Genomic DNA, 22,845 nt, shown 5'->3' on the forward strand with positions numbered 1-22,845 from the left:
ATCTGGAGGGCTCGTGTCAGCTACTACTCATCCTCAACCTACACATTTATTCCCACCTCGAGTCTAAAACGAAGGACATTAGTGAATGCGTTTGAACTCCCCACTATCACTAACTGTGATTCAGCTCTATAGGGCCCAGACTGCAAGATGACGTCATATCGGCTCCCACAGCAGACAGATCTAAAACCCTGACACCACAGTTCAAAAACACCACAACACACTGGAGCAGATTTTGTTAAAATCCAGCATTTTTTTTAATGAATATTACAAAAAACGTTTTCATTTAAAAGTAATTGTTTTTTTTCTCTCTCTCTCTGTTTTGTTTTTTTTGTACATTTGGTAGCAGTAAGGCAGTAGTAGTTGTTTCCCAAAAACAATTTTTACATCATTAAAATTTGCAACCACATATATAAATATTATAAAACAATTCCGTTGCTACAGTGAGCCTCTGTTCCCTCGGATTAAATCTGGGTGCAGGTTTTAAAAATCGGTCCTCACTGAAGAGTGATGCACATTTGTGCCAAGGATCTTCAATATGTCATGTCATATACAGATATGAAGGCAAATATGAGTAGCAATTACTGAGAGCAGATCACATAGAAAAAAGATCCTGATGTATGATGATCCTGAAGTGTTGAGAATGAAAGTTATAAGTATAAAAATAACTTCACTGTGCAATGAAACAAAATGACATTTTTAAGGACTGCACACACACACACACACACACACACACACACACTTCAATCTGAATAACAGCAGTTTTTTTTTTTTTTTGATGTGCAGTTTAGTTCATTGCTCACTAAAATACTTATAATTTAAATATATAATACTCTGCTCTAAATAATATTGACACAAATTTACCCTCATATATATGATTCCGGTGTTTAGTGTTGATGAGTTTCTGTTTTGCTTGTGCTCATACACAGGACAAAAAGATTTACTGGATAAAATGGAATGAATAAGAAAAGGTCAGATGGATGGGCAGTGTTAAATGGAGTGAGAGGATGAGATGACAGAATGATGAGCCTTTTTATGAAAGCGTGTCAAAAAAAAAGAAAAAAAAGCAGTTACCATAAAACTCCTTCTTAAAAAAAAAGAGAAGGTCCCCCATCAGAAGTTGTCTGATCACAAAAAAAAAAAAAGCTTATAAAAATGAAAAACATTCATTTATAATGCCAGGCGATGGTGAATGTTCACTCTTATGTGTTTTTCACATTTCAGTGTCTTATTTTCTATCTAAAGGTACACAAGTTGGAAGTTGCTAGCAAAGAAAAATAAAAAAGGTCTCATTTGTTTCCATCTTTCAAATACATGCTCTACATTCCCTCTAAAAGTGCACACGTGACCTCAGCGACAGCAAAAGCCAGTTCTCTGATTAGTAATGGTCTCATTTCCTGTTTCCTGTGAGTAATGAGTGCAATGGTATGAGCAGATACAGTATAATTATTTTCAGCCACCAAACATCAGTAAATCTTATTTAACGAATATTGAACCTCAGAAATGCTTGCATTTCTGCAACTTTTAACCCTTTTCATTAGAGTCAGAAAGAATGAGAAAACTTTCCAACGCACTAACATTTGTACACATACATCAGTGCTGTATGTAAATAGTAATATATTACTAAAGGCCTTAAAATTTGTCCTCTTCAGGTGCTCTTTAAAAGTCACAGTTCACTTCAGTCAAACTTAGATGGCCGCAAACAAACCTGTGTAAGACAAAGAGGAAGAAAAAGGATGATCATTTTACTTTCACAGTCACTAATTCTAAAGCACTTTTAGTCAAAGATTGCAAAAGGTTTTGTCAGTTATCAGTACAAACTCATTATGATCAGAAACAAAACGCTTGGATGAGAGGGGAAAAAAACTGTGATGCAACAAATAAACAGACATTTTATGAACACCTGGATGAATGAAACATTGCCGCAGCGCCAGTGAGAAGCTTTGAGACAGAAGGATGATACAATTTTTCCCACTGGAATTAAATGGCTTATGGTCACACTGATCCTAACTGAATCATCAGTCATGATCTAATGAAGTATGATTATGCTGCTTATAAGTCCTCCTGGGAAGATCCTACGTACGTGTTCGGGAGCCGTAATTAAGATGTGATGTGGGTTCAAGTGATTTGGGTCAAAATAGAAAGGACATGGAAACTGCAAATCTTTTTTTGTGCTAGTGGAATTCAAGAAAGAACAAATGATGTGCATTATGGACACTTTTTTTTCATATACTCATCTTGATCTTAACTTTATCTTAACTAAACAAAATATGTACAAACTTAATTGTATTTTTATCTGAATTCTGCTCGAAATATCACCCTTAAGGTGAAATAAAAATTCAAGAATATTTGCACGGTTTGGAAGAATGGTGCGCTGATTTTTTATTTTTTTTTCATGCTTTCGTTTACATTTTTTACATTTGTTTAGAATTTGTTTGTGCTTTATCAACATGGATAAAGTGGCGTACACTACCATTGAAAAGTTTACGGTCGGAATTTAAAAATAAATAAAAAATGTATTCAGCAAGGATGCATTAAACTGATCAAAAGCAAAAGTAAAGACATTTATAATACTACAAAAATTATTTTCAATTACTATTTAAAATAAATGCTGCCCTGTTTATTAAATCAATAAATCCTGTGAAAAAAAAAAACTATCATGATTTCCACAAAAATATTAAGCAGCTCAGCTGTTTTCAACCTTGATAATAATAAGAAATGTTTCTTGAGCGGCAAATCAGCATATTAAAATGATTTCTGTGATCGGTCAGACCGGCTCACAATGGATAGATGTAATACCATGTAAAAAGTTTCAAACTGGTAATACATACATTGTGACGGTGTTCATGCAACTACTAATATGATCTGAAGCACAGGAAACAGCAAACACAGGAAAGTGTGTCACTCTCACACACATGCAAAAAAAACAATGATAACAGACAAGTAGCACAAACAAGAGAGTCTAGAAGAGACAGATGCTGAATTTACCCTTTTAATTAATCCTCCTTTTTCTCACTGCCTTTTTTTCGAGGCACGAACACCTTGCGGAGGTATGGCAGGACGAGAAAGGCAGCGAAGAAAAAGATGTGACCACAGAAATAAATGGAGGAGTAAACCTGGAAAACAAATGCATTCAAAATGTAAATGAATCGCAAACACTTTGAAAAAGGTGGTTAGGAACATGGACATCCAACATCAGATTAATGATGAACGAATCCCTGAGGAGTAAGTACACACCTTGAGCCACTTGTCGTAAGTGAAGAGGCAGAATGGCACCAGAGGGTATCCCATAAATAGCCAGTGAATAAACTGCTGAACTAAATATACAAGTGGATACAGATGACTCTGAGCGATGGATGTCAGTAAAGGACTGTCCCGCACCAGTGCCTGAGCCTGCAAAAATATTTACATAGCAATTATATTACATTTAGCCATTGTTTAATGGCATGTGTACTCAATAAACGCTCAATATTCTGCCCAAAATGCTAATACATTTATCATTTCAAGTTGTATAAATGAACATTAACAAATACATTTAGTATTTAAGCATTAATAAATGCTGTAAAAAACATTGCTTGCTTTGCCTCGATGTAAGTTTCCATATATGAGCCTGTCGCTCAGATCCCATAAAAAAATTAAGCGAAAGCGCTTCGCTCCACTCACTCCGCACCGGTGGACACATACCGCAAGTAAACATGCACAATGTTTCAATCTTGCCTAGAGCCATATTTCACTGAATAATATTACATTTTAACTTGTTTTGTTTTTCTCCTGAGAAGGTTAATGATCAATCTGTACCATCAGCATTCATCAAAAAAAATGTGTTTGGCTCAGACAGGAAAATATCAATTGTAAATGTTCCATTGACTTTCATTTAATGATGTCTCACATTTTAAAGTAGGACTACAAGGGCGAGATGCCTCCTCACATACTCACAGCTGTCTTCAACCTGTAAGATCGTGTTGCACAAGAAAGATAGATACTCAAAACAGCTGCAACAGTCTTCTGATCGATTCAGAAATTTGGGGAATCGTCGACCTCCTCACCGTTGTTTTCTTTCCTTTTTTTTTTTTTTTTAAACGAAAGATTGGAGGAACCTAATTTCACCCTGACCACAGGATATAAAGGTTGTAGAAAGTAGCCTTCACATTATATGAAGCATGGTTTGTAATATGCAGATACATTTCTATATCTCTGATAGATTTTAAATTGTAATTTTGGCTTCCCCTGAAATGGGTCGTAGCGCAGCAGTAAATACGCTCATTAAAGCATGTGCATTTATTGCATAGATGGAAAAAGACGAACACAGAATGTGTGAAGCAAACCGTACACTGAAACAACCACAACAACACTGAAATAAAGAGCGTGTGGTATATCTGTCAATTAGATGCGCGTGGAAGTTGCATTCAACACTATAGAAACAGAAGAATCTCAGCCAATGAGCTGTGCCCTCAATCGCCGCGTCTGAAATTGAATACTTCCCTACTATATAGTGTGCGAAAAACAGTACGCCAAGAGAGTAGTATGTCCGAATATATAGTATTCAAAAAACAGTAGGCGAAAAGTCCCCGGATGACCTACTACTACTTCCGAGATTCTGAAGTGCGCATTCAATGGACACTTTACTATCCCATGAGGCCACGGGAGAGGATTTATGAATGGAGGTGAAGGGACGCAACTGACGCTGGTAGGTCACATGATAACGACAACATGGCTGATGTAGTACGTCCGGATTACATTCATACTACTCATATTCATACTATATAGAATGTGCTTTTTTTAATGGTCGCTAATTAAGTTCAAATTCAAATGTTGTACCTACTCAGACAGTATGCGATTTTGGATGCAGATAAAGAGTTTTCTTTCAGAATTATCATTAGTTGATAAAATCATTAGTTGATTAAATGAAAATAAAGACCCTCACATCATGCATCTATTATCTTGTAGTTTGAGCGGCGCTCAAAACCTACCATTGTGGACAACATAAGCCAGTTTCGAGCCAAATCATGGAGTTTATACAACTATCTTGTATAGACTTTAAACACGTAGAACATATCTGCGTTTGTGCGTCAATAGTGTGCTTTTAGCGCAAAATGTTTGAAACTCATCTACATTTGAACGTAGACATTTCGTCAGAACGTAGGCTCACTATTGGCCGACGCTGGTCATGTGTGTGATGCATGTGATGCTGGCCAATAGTGAACCTACGTTCTGACGTAGAACCCAGAAGCGCTGCACTGTTTACACTACGTCAACAGTGTAGGAGAATAATGTGGAGGAGTAGAGATTGTTGAATAATGTTGTTATTTGGGGGGTTTTTTGCGCACAAAAAGTATTCTCGTCGCTTCATAATATTAAGGTTGAACCACTGTAGTTACATGGACTATTTTAACAATGTTTTTACTACCTTTCTGGGCCTTAAAAGTTGCAATGACGTTGTTGTCAATGGAGGGACAGAAAGCTCTCAGATTTCATCAAAAATATCTTCATGTGTGTGTATACACAGACACGCACACAAAGACATATATATATATATAAAATATATATGAAAATATAATATATACACACATATATTATGTAAACAAAAACTTTTATGTTAGATGCGATTAATCGATTTGACAGCACTACTATTTATCATATAATTTTTTCAACATTGATAACAATAATAAGAAATGTTTCTTGAGCAGCAAATCAGTATATTAGAATGATTTATAAAGATCATGTGACACTGAAGACTGGAGTAATGATGCTGAAAATTCAGCTTTACCATCACAGGAATAAATTACATTTTAAAACATATTCAAATATATTAAATAGTATTAATATTTCACAATATTATTGATACTCAAATACTGTTTATCAAATAAATGCTGCCTTGGTGAGCATAAGACAAGAGCATGAAGAGCATAAAACACTCTTGAACAGTAGTAGTGTTGTGTGTGTGTAATGTATCCTGTATAAGTCGTTCAAAATAGATTTAATATTTGATAAGTTTAACTGATATATCAGGACTCTAGAATGCAGTTTTTTTGCTCCATCACTTATATCGGAGCAAGACAATAATTTCAAATAAATACTCAGTGAGATACTAAACTCAGAAACACTATATCTTCAGAGCTGTAAACGTTCAGATCTGCCTTCTGTTGGCATGAAAGTAAGTGACTCAAAGACTTTAGACATCTAGATTCTAAACAACTTCACGCCTCATGTCTAGTATAGTAATGTTGCCATGGTTACCTGCTTCTCCACATTGACAATGATGAACTCCACGGAGAAGCAGATGAGGTACCCCGAGTGCAAGCCATGCCAGACAGCCAGGAATAACAATGTGAACATTTGAGACAACAACTTGTTACCCAAAAACTTCAACCTCTTAAACACATGCCTGTATTGTAGACGAGAAATGGAGAGAAAATAAATTGACGCATAGATTGAAAAGAAAAACAATAAGATTTTCAAAGTCACTGATGTGAATAAATGTCAAATACATTAAAAAAAGCACATACCTGGCCACCCAAGCATTTGTGTTGATGTTGAAGGAATTGATAGTGCCTGTGAAGAGGGGCGTGGTCTCAAATAGCCACACCCTCACATTGGCACAGGCATCCCACTGGGGCTCCCCTTTTTCGTTCTTCCCATTATAGCCCAGCCCGGAGAGTATACACACACCTTCCTAAGAATATAGAGATATATATATTTATATTTATATATTTATTTAGGGATGAGTATGGCTCTTCCAAGCTGTATAATGGCTGTTTCTGGTTTGAAGTCCATTAAAGTGCATCTATTCATCATAAAAGGTGCTCCACACTGCTCTGGGGGGTTAATAAAGGCCTTCTGAAGCGAAGCGTTTGTGTAAGAAAATATTCATATTTATCACGTTACAAAGTAAAATTCTAGCTTCCGGCCAAACGAACATACGCAGTCTACTTGCGCCTAAAGCGCAACTTACGCAGCTTGTGACGTCGGAAGTAGCGTAGTGCGTCATGGCGTAGCGTAAATATCAGCAGTACGTCGCATTACGCGCATAAGTTGCACTTTACAGTTAAGTCGAATCCGTATGTTCGTTTGGCCGGAGGCTAGTTATTTTAATTTATAAAGTTTTAAATATGGATATTTTTCTTACACAAACGCATCGCTTTGCTTCAGAAGGCCTTTATTAAACCCCCAGAGCTGTGTGGAGCACTTTTATGATGGATGGATAGATGCACTTTTATGGACTTCAAAACAGAAACGGCCATTCATTGCCATTATTCAGCTTGGAAGAGCCACGACATTTTTTAATATACAGTGAGGAAAATAAGTATTTGAACACCCTGCTATTTTGCAAGTTCTCCCACTTAGAAATCATGGAGGGGTCTGAAATTGTCATCGTAGGTGCATGTCCACTGTGAGAGACATAATCTAAAAAAAAAAAATCCAGAAATCACAATGTATGATTTTTTAACTATTTATTTGTATGATACAGCTGCAAATAAGTATTTGAACACCTGAAAAAATCAATGTTAATATTTGGTACAGTAGCCTTTGTTTGCAATTACAGAGGTCAAACGTTTCCTGTAGTTTTTCACCAGGTTTGCACACACTGCAGGAGGGATTTTGGCCCACTCCTCCACACAGATCTTCTCTAGATCAGTCAGGTTTCTGGGCTGTCGCTGAGAAACACAGAGTTTGAGCTCCCTCCAAAGATTCTCTATTGGGTTTAGGTCTGGAGACTGGCTAGGCCACACCAGAACCTTGATATGATTCTTACAGAGCCACTCCTTGGTTATCCTGGCTGTGTGCTTCGGGTCAATGTCATGTTGGAAGACCCAGCCTCGATGCTCTAACTGAGGGAAGGAGGTTGTTCCCCAAAATCTCGCAATACATGGCCCCGGTCATCCTCTCCTTAATACAGTGCAGTCGCCCTGTCCCATGTGCAGAAAAACACCCCCAAAGCATGATGCTACCACCCCCATGCTTCACAGTAGGGATGGTGTTCTTGGGATGGTACTCATCATTCTTCTTCCTCCAAACACGTTTAGTGGAATTATGACCAAAAAGTTCTATTTTGGTCTCATCTGACCACATGACTTTCTCCCATGACTCCTCTGGATCATCCAAATGGTCATTGGCAAACTTAAGACGGGCCTTGACATGTGCTGGTTTAAGCAGGGGAACCTTCCGTGCCATGCATGATTTCAAACCATGACGTCTTAGTGTATTACCAACAGTAACCTTGGAAACGGTGGTCCCAGCTCTTTTCAGGTCATTGACCAGCTCCTCCCGTGTAGTTCTGGGCTGATTTCTCACCTTTCTTAGGATCATTGAGACCCCACGAGGTGAGATCTTGCATGGAGCCCCAGTCCGAGGGAGATTGACAGTCATGTTTAGCTTCTTCCATTTTCTAATGATTGCTCCAACAGTGGACCTTTTTTCACCAAGCTGCTTGGCAATTTCCCCGTAGCCCTTTCCAGCCTTGTGGAGGTGTACAATTTTCCAGCCTTTGGACAGCTCTTTGGTCTTGGCCATGTTAGTAGTTGGATTCTTACTGATTGTATGGGGTGGACAGGTGTCTTTATGCAGCTAATGACCTCAAACAGGTGCATCTAATTTAGGATAATAAATGGAGTGGAGGTGGACATTTTAAAGGCAGAAATGGTTTGCCAACCGCCATTAAACACAAGAAGAAGAAGAAGAAGAAGATTTTAAAGGCAGACTAACAGGTCTTTGAGGGTCAGAATTCTAGCTGATAGACAGGTGTTCAAATACTTATTTGCAGCTGTATCATACAAATAAATAGTTAAAAAATCATATATTGTGATTTCTGGATTTTTTTTTTAGATTATGTCTCTCACAGTAGACATGCACCTAGATGACAATTTTAGACCCCTCCATGATTTCCAAGTGGGAGAACTTGCAAAATAGCAGGGTGTTCAAATACTTATTTTCCTCACTGTAACTCCGATTGTGTTCGTCTGAAAGAAGAATGTGATAAACACCTAGGATGACTTGAGGGTGAGTAAATCATGAGCTAATTTTCATTTTTGGTTGAACTATCTCATTAAGTTACATCTAAAAACTGTATGAATGTCTTTGCATTTGATACAAAATATCAAACCAAGTGGAATTATATATGATGTGGTTTGGTTATAAATCATAAAACAACAGATATGCTGTTCAGAACTGAGACTTTATTTAGGCATTCAGACATTTTAAGTGTGGCCTAAGTCTAAAAAAAAACCAAAAAACCAAAAAAACAATAGAAAGTGGCCCACTGAATGTCAACGAAACCTTTCCAAACATCAAGAAAACAATTAAAACAATGCAAGCACACCTACAACTGACAATCTATAGAAAGTTAAGCCTGAAAACCTGTTTAGCATCCTCTCAACCTGATCAGGTGTGGCTTGTACTTCTAGTCTGGCGAACCCTAAGGAGGTTCAGTTTCACATTCTCAGCTAGAAAAAGAAAGCCACGTCTTGACTGTAATTGACTTTTTACACAGCTGACACCTCACCAAGAACAGAGTAAAGATTCATTGACAGAGTGAGCAGCATGAAATGTAATGACTCTCAATTACCACAAGTGTGCTCTTAATGGAGGATTGTGGTTGTGCTGTTTACTCACCGTGATCAGCCAGCAGCTGATGTACTTGTACAGGTTTACTTTCACCCACACTAGGATGTACACACACTTGTACCAGAACGGATGTGCCTGAATCACAGATAAGAAGAAATTAATCACTTCTGATGCATTATGAAAAATCTTTCTTTTTAAACATGATTTAGCTTTATAAAACCATAAAAAAAAATAGTATGTTTTCATTTTATTTTGCGTCCCGTACAGCAATCAAATGATTACTGTATTTCTGCAGAAAGAGGTTTAAATGATAATGAATAGGGATGTCAAGACTTTTCATACTTGTTTTTCATTCAAACTAACGGTAACACTTTACAATAAGGTCTCATTTGTTAACATTAATGTATTAACTATCATGAACTAACAATGAGCAATACATTAATTACAGTATGTATTAATCTTTGTTAATGTTAGTTAATAAAAATAGAGTTGTTCATTGTTCATGTTAGTTTACAGTGCATTAGCTGTTAACAAATACTACTTTTGATTTTAAAAATGTATAAATAAATGTTGAAATTAACATTAAATAAGATGAATATATGCTGTAGAAGTATTGTTTATTATTAGTTCTAACTAATGAAACCTTACTGTAAAGTGTTACCAAATTAACAATTAAATTAACAATTATATATTCCAAGTGACATCCTTCCTAAAATACAAAGACAACTACAGTCAGGTCCATAAATATTGGGACATCGACACAATTCTAATCTTTTTGGCGCTATACACCACCACAATGGATTTGAAATGAAACGAACAAAATGTGCTTAAACTGCAGACTTTCAGCTTTAATTTGATGGTATTTACATCCAAATCAGGTGAACGGTGTAGGAATTACAACAGTTTGTATATGTGCCTCCCACTTTTTAAGGGACCAAAAGTAATGGGACAGATTAACAATCATAAATCAAACTTTCACTTTTTAATACTTGGTTGCAAATCCTTTGCAGTCAATTACAGCCTGAAGTCTGGAACACATAGACATCACCAGACACTGGGTTTCATCCCTGGTGATGCTCTGCCAGGCCTCTACTGCAACTGTCTTCAGTTCCTGCTTGTTCTTGGAGCATTTTCCCTTCAGTTTTGTCTTCAGCAAGTGAAATGCATGCTCAATCGGATTCAGGTCAGGTGATTGATTTGGCCATTGCATAACATTCCACTTCTTTCCCTTAAAAAACTCTTTGGTTGCTTTCGCAGTATGCTTCGGGTCATTGTCCATCTGCAATGTGAAGCGCCGTCCAATGAGGTCTGAAGCATTTGGTCACAACATGCTTTTCTTCACAACATTTGGCCAGATCAAGAACACTCTCCAGGAGGTAGGTGTATGTGTGTCAAAGTCAACAATCAAGAGAAGACTTCACCAGAGTGAATACAGAGGGTTCACCACAAGATGTAATCCATTGGTGAGCCTCAAAAACTGGAAGGCCAGATTAGAGTTTGCCAAACAACATCTAAAAAAGCCCTTCACAGTTCTGGAACAACATCCTATGGACAGATGAGACAAAGATAAACTTGTACCAGAGTGATGGGAAGAGAAGAGTATGGAGAAGGAAAGGAACTGCTCATGATCCAAAGCATACCACCTCATCAGTGAAGCATGTTGGTGGTAGTGTCATGGCGTGGGCATGTATGGCTGCCAGTGGAACTGGTTCTCTTGTATTTATTGATGATGTGACTGCTGACAAAAGCAGCAGGATGAATTCTGAAGTGTTTCGGGCAATATTATCTGCTTATATTCAGCCAAATGCTTCAGACCTCATTGGACGGCGCTTCACATTGCAGATGGACAATGACCCGAAGCATACTGCAAAAGCAACCAAAGAGTTTTTTAAGGGAAAGAAGTGGAATGTTATGCAATGGCCAAATCAATCACCTGACCTGAATCAGATTGAGCATGCATTTCACTTGCTGAAGACAAAACTGAAGGGAAAATGCCCCAAGAACAAGCAGGAACTGAAGACAGTTGCAGTAGAGGCCTGGCAGAGCATCACCAGGGATGAAACCCAGTGTCTGGTGATGTCTATGTGTTCCAGACTTCAGGCTGTAATTGACTGCAAAGGATTTGCAACCAAGTATTAAAAAGTGAAAGTTTGATTTATGATTGTTAATCTGTCCCAATACTTTTGGTCCCTTAAAAAGTGTGAGGCACATATACAAACTGTTGTAATTCCTACACCGTTCACCTGATTTGTATGTAAATACCCTCAAATTAAAGCTGAAAGTCTGCAGTTAAAGCACATCTTGTTCGTTTCAATTTCAAATCCATTGTGGTGGTGTATAGCGCCAAAAAGATTAGAATTGTGTCGATGTCCCAATATTTATGGACCTGACTGTATATTTTGTATAAAGACCAATTATTCTGTTTGAGAACAGTGTGATATTACTGTATAAAGTAATTATACAGTATGTAATCATTAAAAATTTGTAAACATGATTTAAAACATCATCTCATTGTACTAAAATCAAAAGAAATTACTGAAATATTTTTTGCAAGGTATTTACCTTGTATTAAATAAACAGGAGTTTATTTAAGTATTTGAGCAATGTTAAATCAATCAATGTTTTGTTTTAGGTTTAGGTTAGTTTAACTCACTGTTACTAACAATAATGATAATATTTATAGAAAATACAGATATGACTCTTTGTCCAATAAAATTTTATTGTATAGTTTGTAAAATATGCCAAATTACAGCACGCAACGTGAGTATTGTGTTTAACGATATGATTATGGTGCTTGTTGTCATGTTGTACTTAAAAGGGATAGTTCACCCCAAAATGAAAATTCTGTCATCATTTACTCACTTACTAATTTCTTTCTTCTGCTGAACACAAAAGAAGATATTTTAAGGAACGTCAGTAACCAAACAGTTGATGGGCCTCAATGGTTTCCGTAATATTTTTATTCCATTCTATGGCCCATCAACGGTTTGATTACCGACATTCTTCAAAATATCTTCTTTAGTGGTCAGCAGAAGAAAGAAACTCGTACAGGTTTGAAACGACTTGAGGGTGAGTAAAGGATGACAGAATTTTCATTTTTGGGTAAACTATCCCTTTAACACGCAATGTTTGAAGTAAACGCAGTCGTTGTTTGTAAAGCGCTCCCACGCCTGATTACATCAAGACTGCTTTACTTTTACAAGGCAAGAATACGCAAGCCATGCTTTCTATGCGCATGTAACATGCAGTGCAAGCTACAGCTTTAGCTCACTGCTTGAATGATTGCTCCATACGTTTGTGCTGAAATGTGTTAATTGAAATTTGATAAGCTGAACTGATTTAATTAATATAACTGAGTCTTGGTTATACATGAACACCCCTAACAATGAATCATTTTTCACTGTTTGTGTGAACTCATTTTAACTTGCTCCTCTGCATTTTAACCTCAGTCAAAAATTTGGCTCGCAGTAACCGTTTTTCATTTCCAAAATTACTATACACACCAAGACTATACCTGACAGACTTAAAGAGTGCTCTGATTCAGACTGTGAGCTTTCTGTGGCATCAGCGCCACATTGAAAAGATCACAGAACTAAAACAAGTGGCAGCTCAAGAGATACAGACACAAGGCTGTTAACAACTTAAATACTGAACATTCATTTTGTGACTCTGTGTATGTTCAGTCACAATCCACTAACCTCAAACTCATCTGTTAAGTAGTAGTTAGCTGGGTAGAGCGGCCCGCCCATCGCAAAGATAGATAGGGTGATCAGACCTAAACCGAATCGCTTCATTGCTGGAACCACACTGCAAGAGGACGAAATGTTTGTTCGATTAAATAGTTCATTAACAGAGGACTATAATAAGCATTAATGGGTCAGTACTAGTTAAGTTGTGGTCAAAAGCAGTGCTGCCTAAAATGCATATCATTCATTTTCAATTTCAAGCTAAAGCGACAATTGGAGTCATGATATGAGTGAGCCCAGCAATTCGACAAAGTTGAGAAAACCATAACTTTATGCAAATGAGTAGAGACACCATGTGACAATGGGAGTAAAGACTGTGCCATTTCTCAGTATAAAGTTATTGTGAAGGGTTTTGCTATATTATTTGTCTCAGGAATATAATTAGAAAAATTATGTGTGGAAAAGCATGTCACAATCTGTCTGCATTCTGATTGACTTTTCATGCATTGGTAATCATTTATTTTCTTCATGGTATGATGCATTGCAATTCATATACAAACAACAAAACACAGAATGTTCATTTTTAACAGTGAGAAAACTGATTTCTTGTCAAAATGGATTGATATCTTATTTTTACCAGTAATATGTCTTATTTGTAATTACATTTCCATCATACCTTAAGTTTAGGGTGCAATTCTCACTATTTAGCATGCATATTGCTAGGGTATTGGCTTTTTATTAGTACTTATAAAGTACATATTAATCCTAGCCAATACCTAAACTTAACATCTGCCTTACTAATTATTAATAAAGCAGTAATTAGGAGTTTATTGAGACAAAAGTCTCAATACCCTAAACTAAAGTGTGACCACATTTTCTTACTCTATGGCCTGTTGTACAGCAATCCAATAGCATTAGAGCATCCAGTGTCTATATGAATGCCTATAGCTTAAAGGTTTACGACAAACAAAAAGATTGAGTGAGTTACTAAGACCGTCCTTCGGATGAGACATAAAACCGAGGTCCTGACTCATTAAAAATCCCATGGCATTTCTCGTAAAGAGTAGGGGTGTAACCCCGGTGTCCTAGCCACATTCCACCCATTGGCCCTTACCAATCATGGCCTCCTAATAATCCCCTTACATTGAATTGGCTCTATCACTCTCTCTCCTCTCCACCTATAGCTGGTGTGTTGTGAGCGCACTGGCGCCATTGTACTGTGGCTGCCATCGCATCATCCAAGTGGATGCTGCACACTGGTGGTAGTTGAGGAGAGATCCCCTGATATGACTGTAAAGCGCTTTGGGTGTAAAGTAGTACATATGAAAGCGCTATATAAATGCCCGATTTTATTCTATTCTATTCTACTTGTTCATTATCACTTTGTCCTTGAGCAAGTGAAAGAAGTCAATGTCCTTGTAATGGACATATTAATCCTGCAAATCACTTTGGATGAAAAACTGTTTATAGAAAGTAAAATCATTGGTTTGATAGACTTTAGCTAAGCTAATATTGTTGTACTTGTGACATTTTGTGCACTTACCTATTGGGTGGTTGTCCGGGGACATCGGACATCTCTCGAGACACCAGCATCTGGTAGTTTCGCAGTGTGAACTGAGGCCCTACCAGAAAGCCTCCATAGAAGTATGAGAAACCAAAGACCTCCAACAGAGACGGCGTAGAGCTGAGGGCAGACTTCTTCTGTTCTGCGTTTATCTGAGATTGCTACATAAAAGAAAATGAGTAAATGAATTAAAAGATGAACTGGATGCAGAAGATAAATTGCAAAAATATTGAAATCTATAAAGATAACAGATATACACTTCCACTTAAAAGTTTGGGGTCTGTAAGATTTTTTTTAATGAAAGAAGTCTCTTATAGTAATCAAGACTGCATTTATTTGTTCAAAAACACAGAATAAACAGTAATATTATTAAGTATTATTACCATTTAAAATAAAGGTTTTCTAATGTAATATATTTTAAAATGTAATGTATAACTGTGATAACGAATTTGAATTTTCAGCATTATTACTCCAGACTTCAGTGTCACATGATCCTTTAGAAATCATTTTAATATGTTGATTTGGTGCTCAAGAAACAGTTCTTATTATGTTGAAAACAGACTTCTTAACATTTGTTTAGGAAAAGGTGATGCATTTTTTTCAGGATTCTTTGAAGAATAGAAAGCTCAAAAGAACAGTAAAGACATTTATAAAGTTACAAAAGATTTCTGTTACTTTTGGTCAATTTAATGCATCTTTGCTAAATAAAAAATTATTAATTTCTTTCCAAAAAAATCTTTCCGACCAAAACTTTTGAACAGTAGTGTAATTAAGACTTGAATTTGAATGTACTATAGTCATGCCAGTGAACAAAGAAAAGTGCATGTACCCATTTACACCTGGTACCGAGATCCATATCAAGTGGTTAGTATTTAATACAGGGTCAAAAACATTTAGTGACTTTTTTCACTTAAACCACATTCTGAGGGTGAAACATCACATTTGTGACTTGATTTAAATGACAAATATACAGTTTTTGAAAGAATAATTGATGCAATGTGAAGTGATGTCACAGCTGGTCAAAGGAGACGCATGATACGAGGTGTAAACATCGTGCGATCTGTCTGTCTGACTGATCAAATCGCCTGAGATGGATGTTAATACCAGGTGTAACTGGTCTATTTTCGGTCATAAGGTAATCCTTACACCCTCAATAAAACATTGCTTTAAAAGGAGCAGGAATTGTCTTTCTTGAGTGACTACAGCTATTGACACAGAGGGAGATAATCAATAGATATAACCTTTCACACAATCACATGAAGACGCCAACTGTGTCAAGCCACAGCTACGATTAATATTTAGACAGAGGCGTTTAATATGAGCCACAGATGAGATCACTGCAGTACAGAACTAAAAGATTACACAATTACATCTTAGGGAACTTCACTACATTTCACCTTGCCAGGAATCATTACACTGATCCATAGTGGCCATTTAGCAGAACGTCTGCTACACACATGAAGAAGATACTTTGTGGTTCCTCATCAGTTCCTCAAATCATGCATAAAAATACAAAGAGTGATGCAGGAAGAGGAAAAGCAGTGAGATAATGATAAGAGGATGAAAGGTGAACAAACTGAGCAAAGGAAGACAGAAATGGTGGAAGATAATAGCAGTTCATAAAGTCAGACTCACTTCTTTTCCACCGTCATAGTAATCAAGCGCTAAACCTGCAATGAGAAAATGAATCATCGTCAGTAATAACATGACATGAGCACTAGCACTGTGATGCTGATCTCATATAACAACAATATTACAGACAATACGTCTTTTATAAAGTGGAAAATTTCAAAATAGTGATTAAGTATAAAATAAATAGTAATAACAATGGTAATTACAATAGTACAGAGTAAAAAATACCATGGTTTTGCAGACATGGTAATAACATACCTAGGTACATCTACAGTAGGGATTTACAACACATACCATATCCGTTTTCTATCAGTATGAAACATTTTAATTAATTTTAGCAGTGTATATTTATTGTGCATGTTAATTCCCTCTAGTTTGTTTACAATACCTTGCTGTTCTCGAATACTCAAAAACACAAAACACTTTTTAAAAACACTAATAATTGAATAACACTGTAAAAAATGAACATACTGTATATTATGTGATTCCTAAATTCACTTGTAGGATTTAACATTATTTTCAACATCTTCCACTTATCAGTCATCATATATATATATATATATATATTTATATTATACACAAATATACACACACACACACACACACACACATTTCAACTATTACTGTACTATGGTATTTTGTAACTATATGTTAATTTACCTTGTGATTGCCTTGTGAGAAATAGTTTAACAGAATGCAGTTGTAAATATATAAAGTCAGGGAAATAACAGATAAGGAAGAGATGGTAATTCAAAGCAGGCATCATACCGATGAGTTTGAGTGTGAGGACACAGTGAGGCATGGTCCATTTGATATCATACTCGTCTGTAGCTGTGTAGTAATAACCCATCAACAGATATATCTGCCACACAAAAAGAGACAGTGTACAGCCTCAGGTTCTGACTGACTCATTGACTTTACTGTTTTTCTGTCTGGGGTTAAAGAGATCCTAAAGATAAAAAAATAAGCTCTTAATTTCCCTTCACATTCTTTTAGGTTCCTCTGGTCTCATTAATAAAAGATTTTTCAGAAATATGACTGGTAGACATTCCAGAAACACTTCAAAACAGAAAACTGGCAGTGTATCTCTCTCAGAAAATCTCATCATGTGAATTTAATCATGTTTTTTTTTTAACCGGGGTCTGTGTGACCCTGACATAAAATATAACATTGGTCATGGAGGATGGCTGAAGCATGTCATAAGTTCATAAGTGTAAGAAAAGTCATGAAGTATCAGTCTGGTACTTCAATGTTAAGCATGCAATGCACCGCAATGTTAAGCACTTTTCCAACTATTAAAATAAGGATTAAATGCATGAGCCAACATGGTAGCTTTAAGCTTACAGCAGTTCATGCACAAGATCACGTCAAGAGCACAAGAACTGATAAAGAGATAAAGAAAAGTGTATGTGTGTGTTTCTCACCATCTGAAAGATAAAGCTACTCAGAACGCATGTGACTGTCCTTCCCATCAGCCTCAGCATCAAGAACTGAATGATTATACATAAGAAGGAGTGACCGACCTGATACCCTGAGAGAAGGACATGGAGAGATGAGTTATTGCATTCCAGCAGAACCAGACCATCACATAACTACAACAGTTTATCTACAATACGAAGATTTTTAATAGAACAGAATACTTCAGCCAAAATGCCAATTGTGTCATCATTTACTCACCCTTGTGTCATTTTCTTTCTTCTGTGGAGCACAAAAGGAGAATTTTTTTTGTAATTGAATGAGTAATATTTTTTTTTGACGGTCTCTCTTTTCCATATCATGCCAACAAATGAGCACTGGGTATGTCAAGCTCCAAAATAACAAAAACACCATTAAAAGTATCATAAAAGTGATCTATATATTAAGCCTATAAAAGTGAGCTATATTCTAAGCCTTCTGAAGAAATACATCAGCTTTGGAACGGACCAGAATTTTAAACTTATTCACTGACAAATCAAATATGCCATTTTTGACATAAATAAGACTTGCTCATGAGAACCAATGGAGTATGATGCACCATTTTGTAAAGCTTCATTGAACGGTGGAAGGGAACATTATCAGTGAGAAGGGCTGAAATATGGTGCACAAGTAGAATGGACTATATGATAATTCATACTTTTGTGGTGCATTTCTTTGACATTTTGGAGCCTGTCAAATCCTGTTCCCATTCATATTCATTATACGGAAAAAAGGGGCTGGGATATGCTTCAAAAATTCTTCTTTTGTGATCTACGGGAGAAAAGTCAAGTGGGTTTGAAACAACATGAGGGTGAGTAAATGATAATAACCCCTTAAAAGTGATCTACCCCTTAAAAAAATAACAGAAACAGAGGAAAGTTGGAGAAAGACTCAGACTCAATGACAAATTAAAGTAGAACGTCTCAGATAATGACAAAGAGAGACAAACCTGCTATTAGATCCAAATGCAGCACAAAAGAAATCAAATACACAGAATACAAGCACAAGTTAATTTTACCATTTCCCAACACAACACTCATCTGTTTTCATTAGCTTGCTTTTCAATCTGCCACTCATATTCTCATTAGCCACGCTCTCACCACCAGGGGTTATTGCCATGGTGACAAAACCTCATGTATCTCTGTCACAATCTTCTTTAAAGCCACAGTCACCAGGAAACCCTGACCACAGACTGCAGAGCAGTTAGTCAAGGATACCCTTCATTTTCCCTCCATTATTCTCAAGGACACTAAATGCTAAATAACTTTACAGAGAACAGCCTCGAGGAAATCTGACGGGGGCCGAAAGTAAATAATTAAGCACTTTCACTGGACAACTAACATATCATGAAAAATAAAAAATAAAAACCCTTAATGCTCTGTGTTTATTACCTTTATGAGAATGAGAAACAGGGCTTGGCATTAACTTTTTTGCTCACCAGCCACTGTGACTAATGGTTTTCCAAAGTTACCAGCCACTCAGCATTTTCACTTGCCACAATTTTGACATTGATTGCATGGGGAAAAAACTGCCATATAGATATTTTTTCATAATTTGAGACGGAGCCATTTTACTGTTACACATGCGTGTTTACGTTCACTTAAAACACAAGTGACTGTGTTATGTGAATACTCGCCAAGACCGGTATTTTGACCATTTTTTTGTGTGTATTTGACTGTTTAATGGCAATAAGCAGCGAAAACTAACTCAATTTAGTACTGACTAGTACAAGTGTTAATGTCAAGCCCTGATGAGAAATATACACTACCATTTCAAAATCTGGGATGAGTCTTTTTTTTTTTTTTTTTTTAAGAAATTAAAAATTGAACATATTAAATTGATCAAAAGTGACAGTAAAGACTTTGTTACAACAGATTTCTTTTGAACTTTGTATTCAACAGAAATATTAAGCAGCACAACTGTTTTTAGCACTGATAATAAAAGGAAATGTTTCTTGAGCAGCAAATCAGTCTTCAGTGTCACATGATCCTTCAGAAATCATTCTAATATGCTGGAGTAATGACGCTGAAAATTCAGCTTTGCAATCACAGCTATACATTAAATTTGAACAAATATTAAAAGAGAAAACAATCCTTTTAAATTGTATAATATTTCACAATATTACTGTTTTTACTGTATTTTAGATAAAATATTGCAGCCGTGGTGAACAGAAGAGACTTCTTTCAGAACCCTAAACTTTTAAACGGTAGTGTAGTATTTTTAGAGCAACTGTTTTGTAATAAGGAAACTGATCTACGGAAAGCCCTTATCTTTGACAAAAATAAACCACATAAGCAAACGAAATGTTGGCAACAGAACTGTGATATTCCATTAATATTACTTTTAAAACTTAATAAAAAAAAAAAATCTTAATCTTCCCTTTTAAAACTCCTATTCAGTGATAAAACTATGTTTGAACCCACTTTGATGTGATTCAGTATTGAGAAAGACATATGTTGCAAGCACACCTAGAATCAACTCTTTAGTGTGATTAGATAAGATGCAATCGAATCGGTGTGAACAAGCAAGTTCAAGATTGCGAGTAACTAGAGGAACTGAACTATGGGCAGAAAAATGCTCCAGTCTAAATATGGGCTGGCAGATGCTAACTGCAGAGCCTTGCTGTAAATCACAAGGCTGACATTCACGTAAACATGACCACTAGTGTTTAACTACTAAAAAGAAGCTAGTAGGTCTCACTTAAACATGTTACAGTTGTAAAGACACTAGTTATCAGATCTTTCAGCTCCTCACTCCTTCCCTGCTTCGTTCTCTATCTCACCAAAATTAAACGTGGCCAGTGCCAGGCCGGAGAATGTGTGGAAGAGATGAACAACTGTCGCAGACTGATGAAAGAAAAAACACCGGTAGACCAGTGCAAAGGGATAACCTGCAGGGGAAAAGAAAGAGAAACAGATTAGGCATATAATGTGTGGCAACTGTAGATAAACGCTTCCTTCATGAACGTTTGTCATTGCACATAAACTTGACAAGCTAAATTGTACTCTTGAGGGACGACACACTAGAGAAAGTTTTGATGGAGCGTTTGACAGATAGGAATGTGTAAGATCTGTGTTGAGGATGCACCAATATTAAATATTAATATCTAATATTAATAATATAATTATAAAATCAATAAGCTGATGAATATGTTCATGTTATGGCCAATAACCGACCAATATGGCCGATCTTAAAATTCTACACTAATTGGTCTCCAAAGCAAATTACAAAAAACAAACACTATAGGTTTAATACTGCAGGTGAATTTTAATTCTAATGTAGGCCTACAGTGTGAAAAATGGATATTCACTTTGATATGTGCTAAAGATTACATTTAACATGATTAGCGCTGTTAAAGACTAACTTTATGTGAGTACTATTTATACATTTTTATCGTAATTATTAACATTTTGAATTAGCTGTTATTTTTACATTCTCAGGTTTTGATTCATTTTTGCTTGATCATGTGTATCATTAGTTGTTGTTTTTTATCTCAGTTTTAGTAATTATAGAACTTCAGCTTAAACCTATTGTATTAGTGCCCAAGTCTAATTATTATAATATTCATTTAAGATTTAGATTTTGTTTCAATTTCATTTCAATTATCAAAATGTTTTAAATAGTATGTATAGTTTTGTTCAACAATACCAACTCTGCTTTAAGTGAGTGTCAGCTGAAGGTGATCTAAATGTAAAAATATATTGTGCATCCATAGTAAAAAGTTCAAATGTTTTCAACTTTCGGTCTTGATGTTTTTCCTCACACCATCCTCACTGAATACAGCTTTACAATAAAAACAGTTTCATCAACATATGTATCATGCACAGGTTAAAACTGGAAGTTTAGCAGGCTTCATTCTGATGATCCACATGGTAAAAACTCTGTTGAGGGACTGTATTAACACTGTATATGTTACAAACACATGAAACGCTACAGAAAGACTACAATAGTACTGTAACAGTCATTCCATGGAAATCATGCAAATGTTTTCCCAGCTCAGTCAGACAGCCCACATGTCATTCATCTGGCTGAAGTGGTTTAGCAGTCCAGTCCACTGCAATGCACCTGGCCAAAGTACAAATAACCCTGCTATCTGCTCTCGACACCCTATTCTTATCAACCTGTAACTTGAAACCCAGCTTCATTTGCATTGAATCCGTACAGCTAACTGTAGGTCAAAGCACTAAAATACAGTTGCAAAATGAAAAGACAGCTGTCAGATGGAGGTCTACCGAGTTAAACTAGTTGCAATCCTAGCAGATGTGTGGAGTTAACCGTGACATGTAGGTCACCCTTGTTGACAGTTGATTCTGGCTAGAGTCGGTGTGAATAGAGAGAGTTGGTGTTGGTTCCGTGTCTTTAGTGCAGCTGGGAACAGGTTAGACTTGAGGTGTGACTTGGGCAGACTTCAAATACAACTACAACTACAACAACATACCTGTCCACGTTTCTAATGACTCCTAACGACACTCATCACAAGCTCTCCGCGGAGCCTAAAAGATCTCACATGTGCGCCGTTCACTTACCTAATAAGACAGACAAAATCAATCGAATCGCCGGTTCGGGTGAACCGAAATATTCGGCTATTTTCTCCATGAAGGGAGCCGCCATCTTTAGTGTGGGCGGAAGTAGCTGCGGTCGGGTTTCCGTGAGTGTGTGGCGCTCGTGAGGTCTCGCGCGCTCCTTAACTCCGCTTTGCTTACTCCTCCTCTCGTCACCTCTCACAGAGTCACACCATTCACAGTGACCCTTCAATCTCGGCTTTCGCAAACGCTTTGCGCAATATTGCGCCTTGTGCCATTTCAGTTCATAGCCAAGCACCTTAATGACGCGAAACGAGGATGAGATTGTTTATTTAGTGCTGAAGTCCGTTTAGGATAATGGAAACATTATTAGTCCGTGAGACTGTGTTTGTGTAGTAAAAGAACAAATAGAACGAATGACATACGC

At 36.6% G+C, this 22,845-nt stretch overlaps 1 protein-coding gene across 1 annotated transcript; it reads right to left on the bottom strand.

Annotated features, from left to right (window-relative positions):
- Positions 1–230: 230 nt before the first annotated feature.
- lpcat3 (lysophosphatidylcholine acyltransferase 3) lies at positions 231–22,573 on the bottom strand. The gene is made up of 13 exons (XM_084089367.1): positions 22,422–22,573; positions 20,678–20,785; positions 17,865–17,971; positions 17,209–17,302; positions 16,444–16,478; positions 14,788–14,969; positions 13,257–13,365; positions 9,607–9,693; positions 6,504–6,670; positions 6,235–6,382; positions 3,235–3,390; positions 2,986–3,113; positions 231–1,705 (listed from the first exon to the last, which is right to left on the bottom strand). The coding sequence occupies exons 1-12, from the start codon at positions 22,504–22,506 to the stop codon at positions 2,994–2,996; spliced, it is 1,398 nt and encodes a 465-aa protein (XP_083945493.1). The 5' UTR covers positions 22,507–22,573; the 3' UTR covers positions 231–1,705; positions 2,986–2,993.
- Positions 22,574–22,845: the final 272 nt, after the last annotated feature.

Source organism: Abramis brama (genome assembly GCF_963993115.1).
Source record: "Abramis brama genome assembly, chromosome: 17".
Classification (NCBI taxonomy): domain Eukaryota; kingdom Metazoa; phylum Chordata; class Actinopteri; order Cypriniformes; family Leuciscidae; genus Abramis; species Abramis brama.

Excerpts from the sequence above, each read along its gene's own strand:
- lpcat3 (XM_084089367.1), bottom strand. The coding sequence starts at position 22,506 with ATGGCGGCTCCCTTCATGGAGAAAATAGCCGAATATTTCGGTTCACCC. Across the intron at positions 14,970-16,443 it reads ACTATGACGGTGGAAAAGAA|CAATCTCAGATAAACGCAGA; the intron begins GTGAGTCTGACT and ends TCTTTTATGTAG. Across the intron at positions 3,391-6,234 it reads TTGTCAATGTGGAGAAGCAG|GCTCAGGCACTGGTGCGGGA; the intron begins GTAACCATGGCA and ends ATATTTTTGCAG.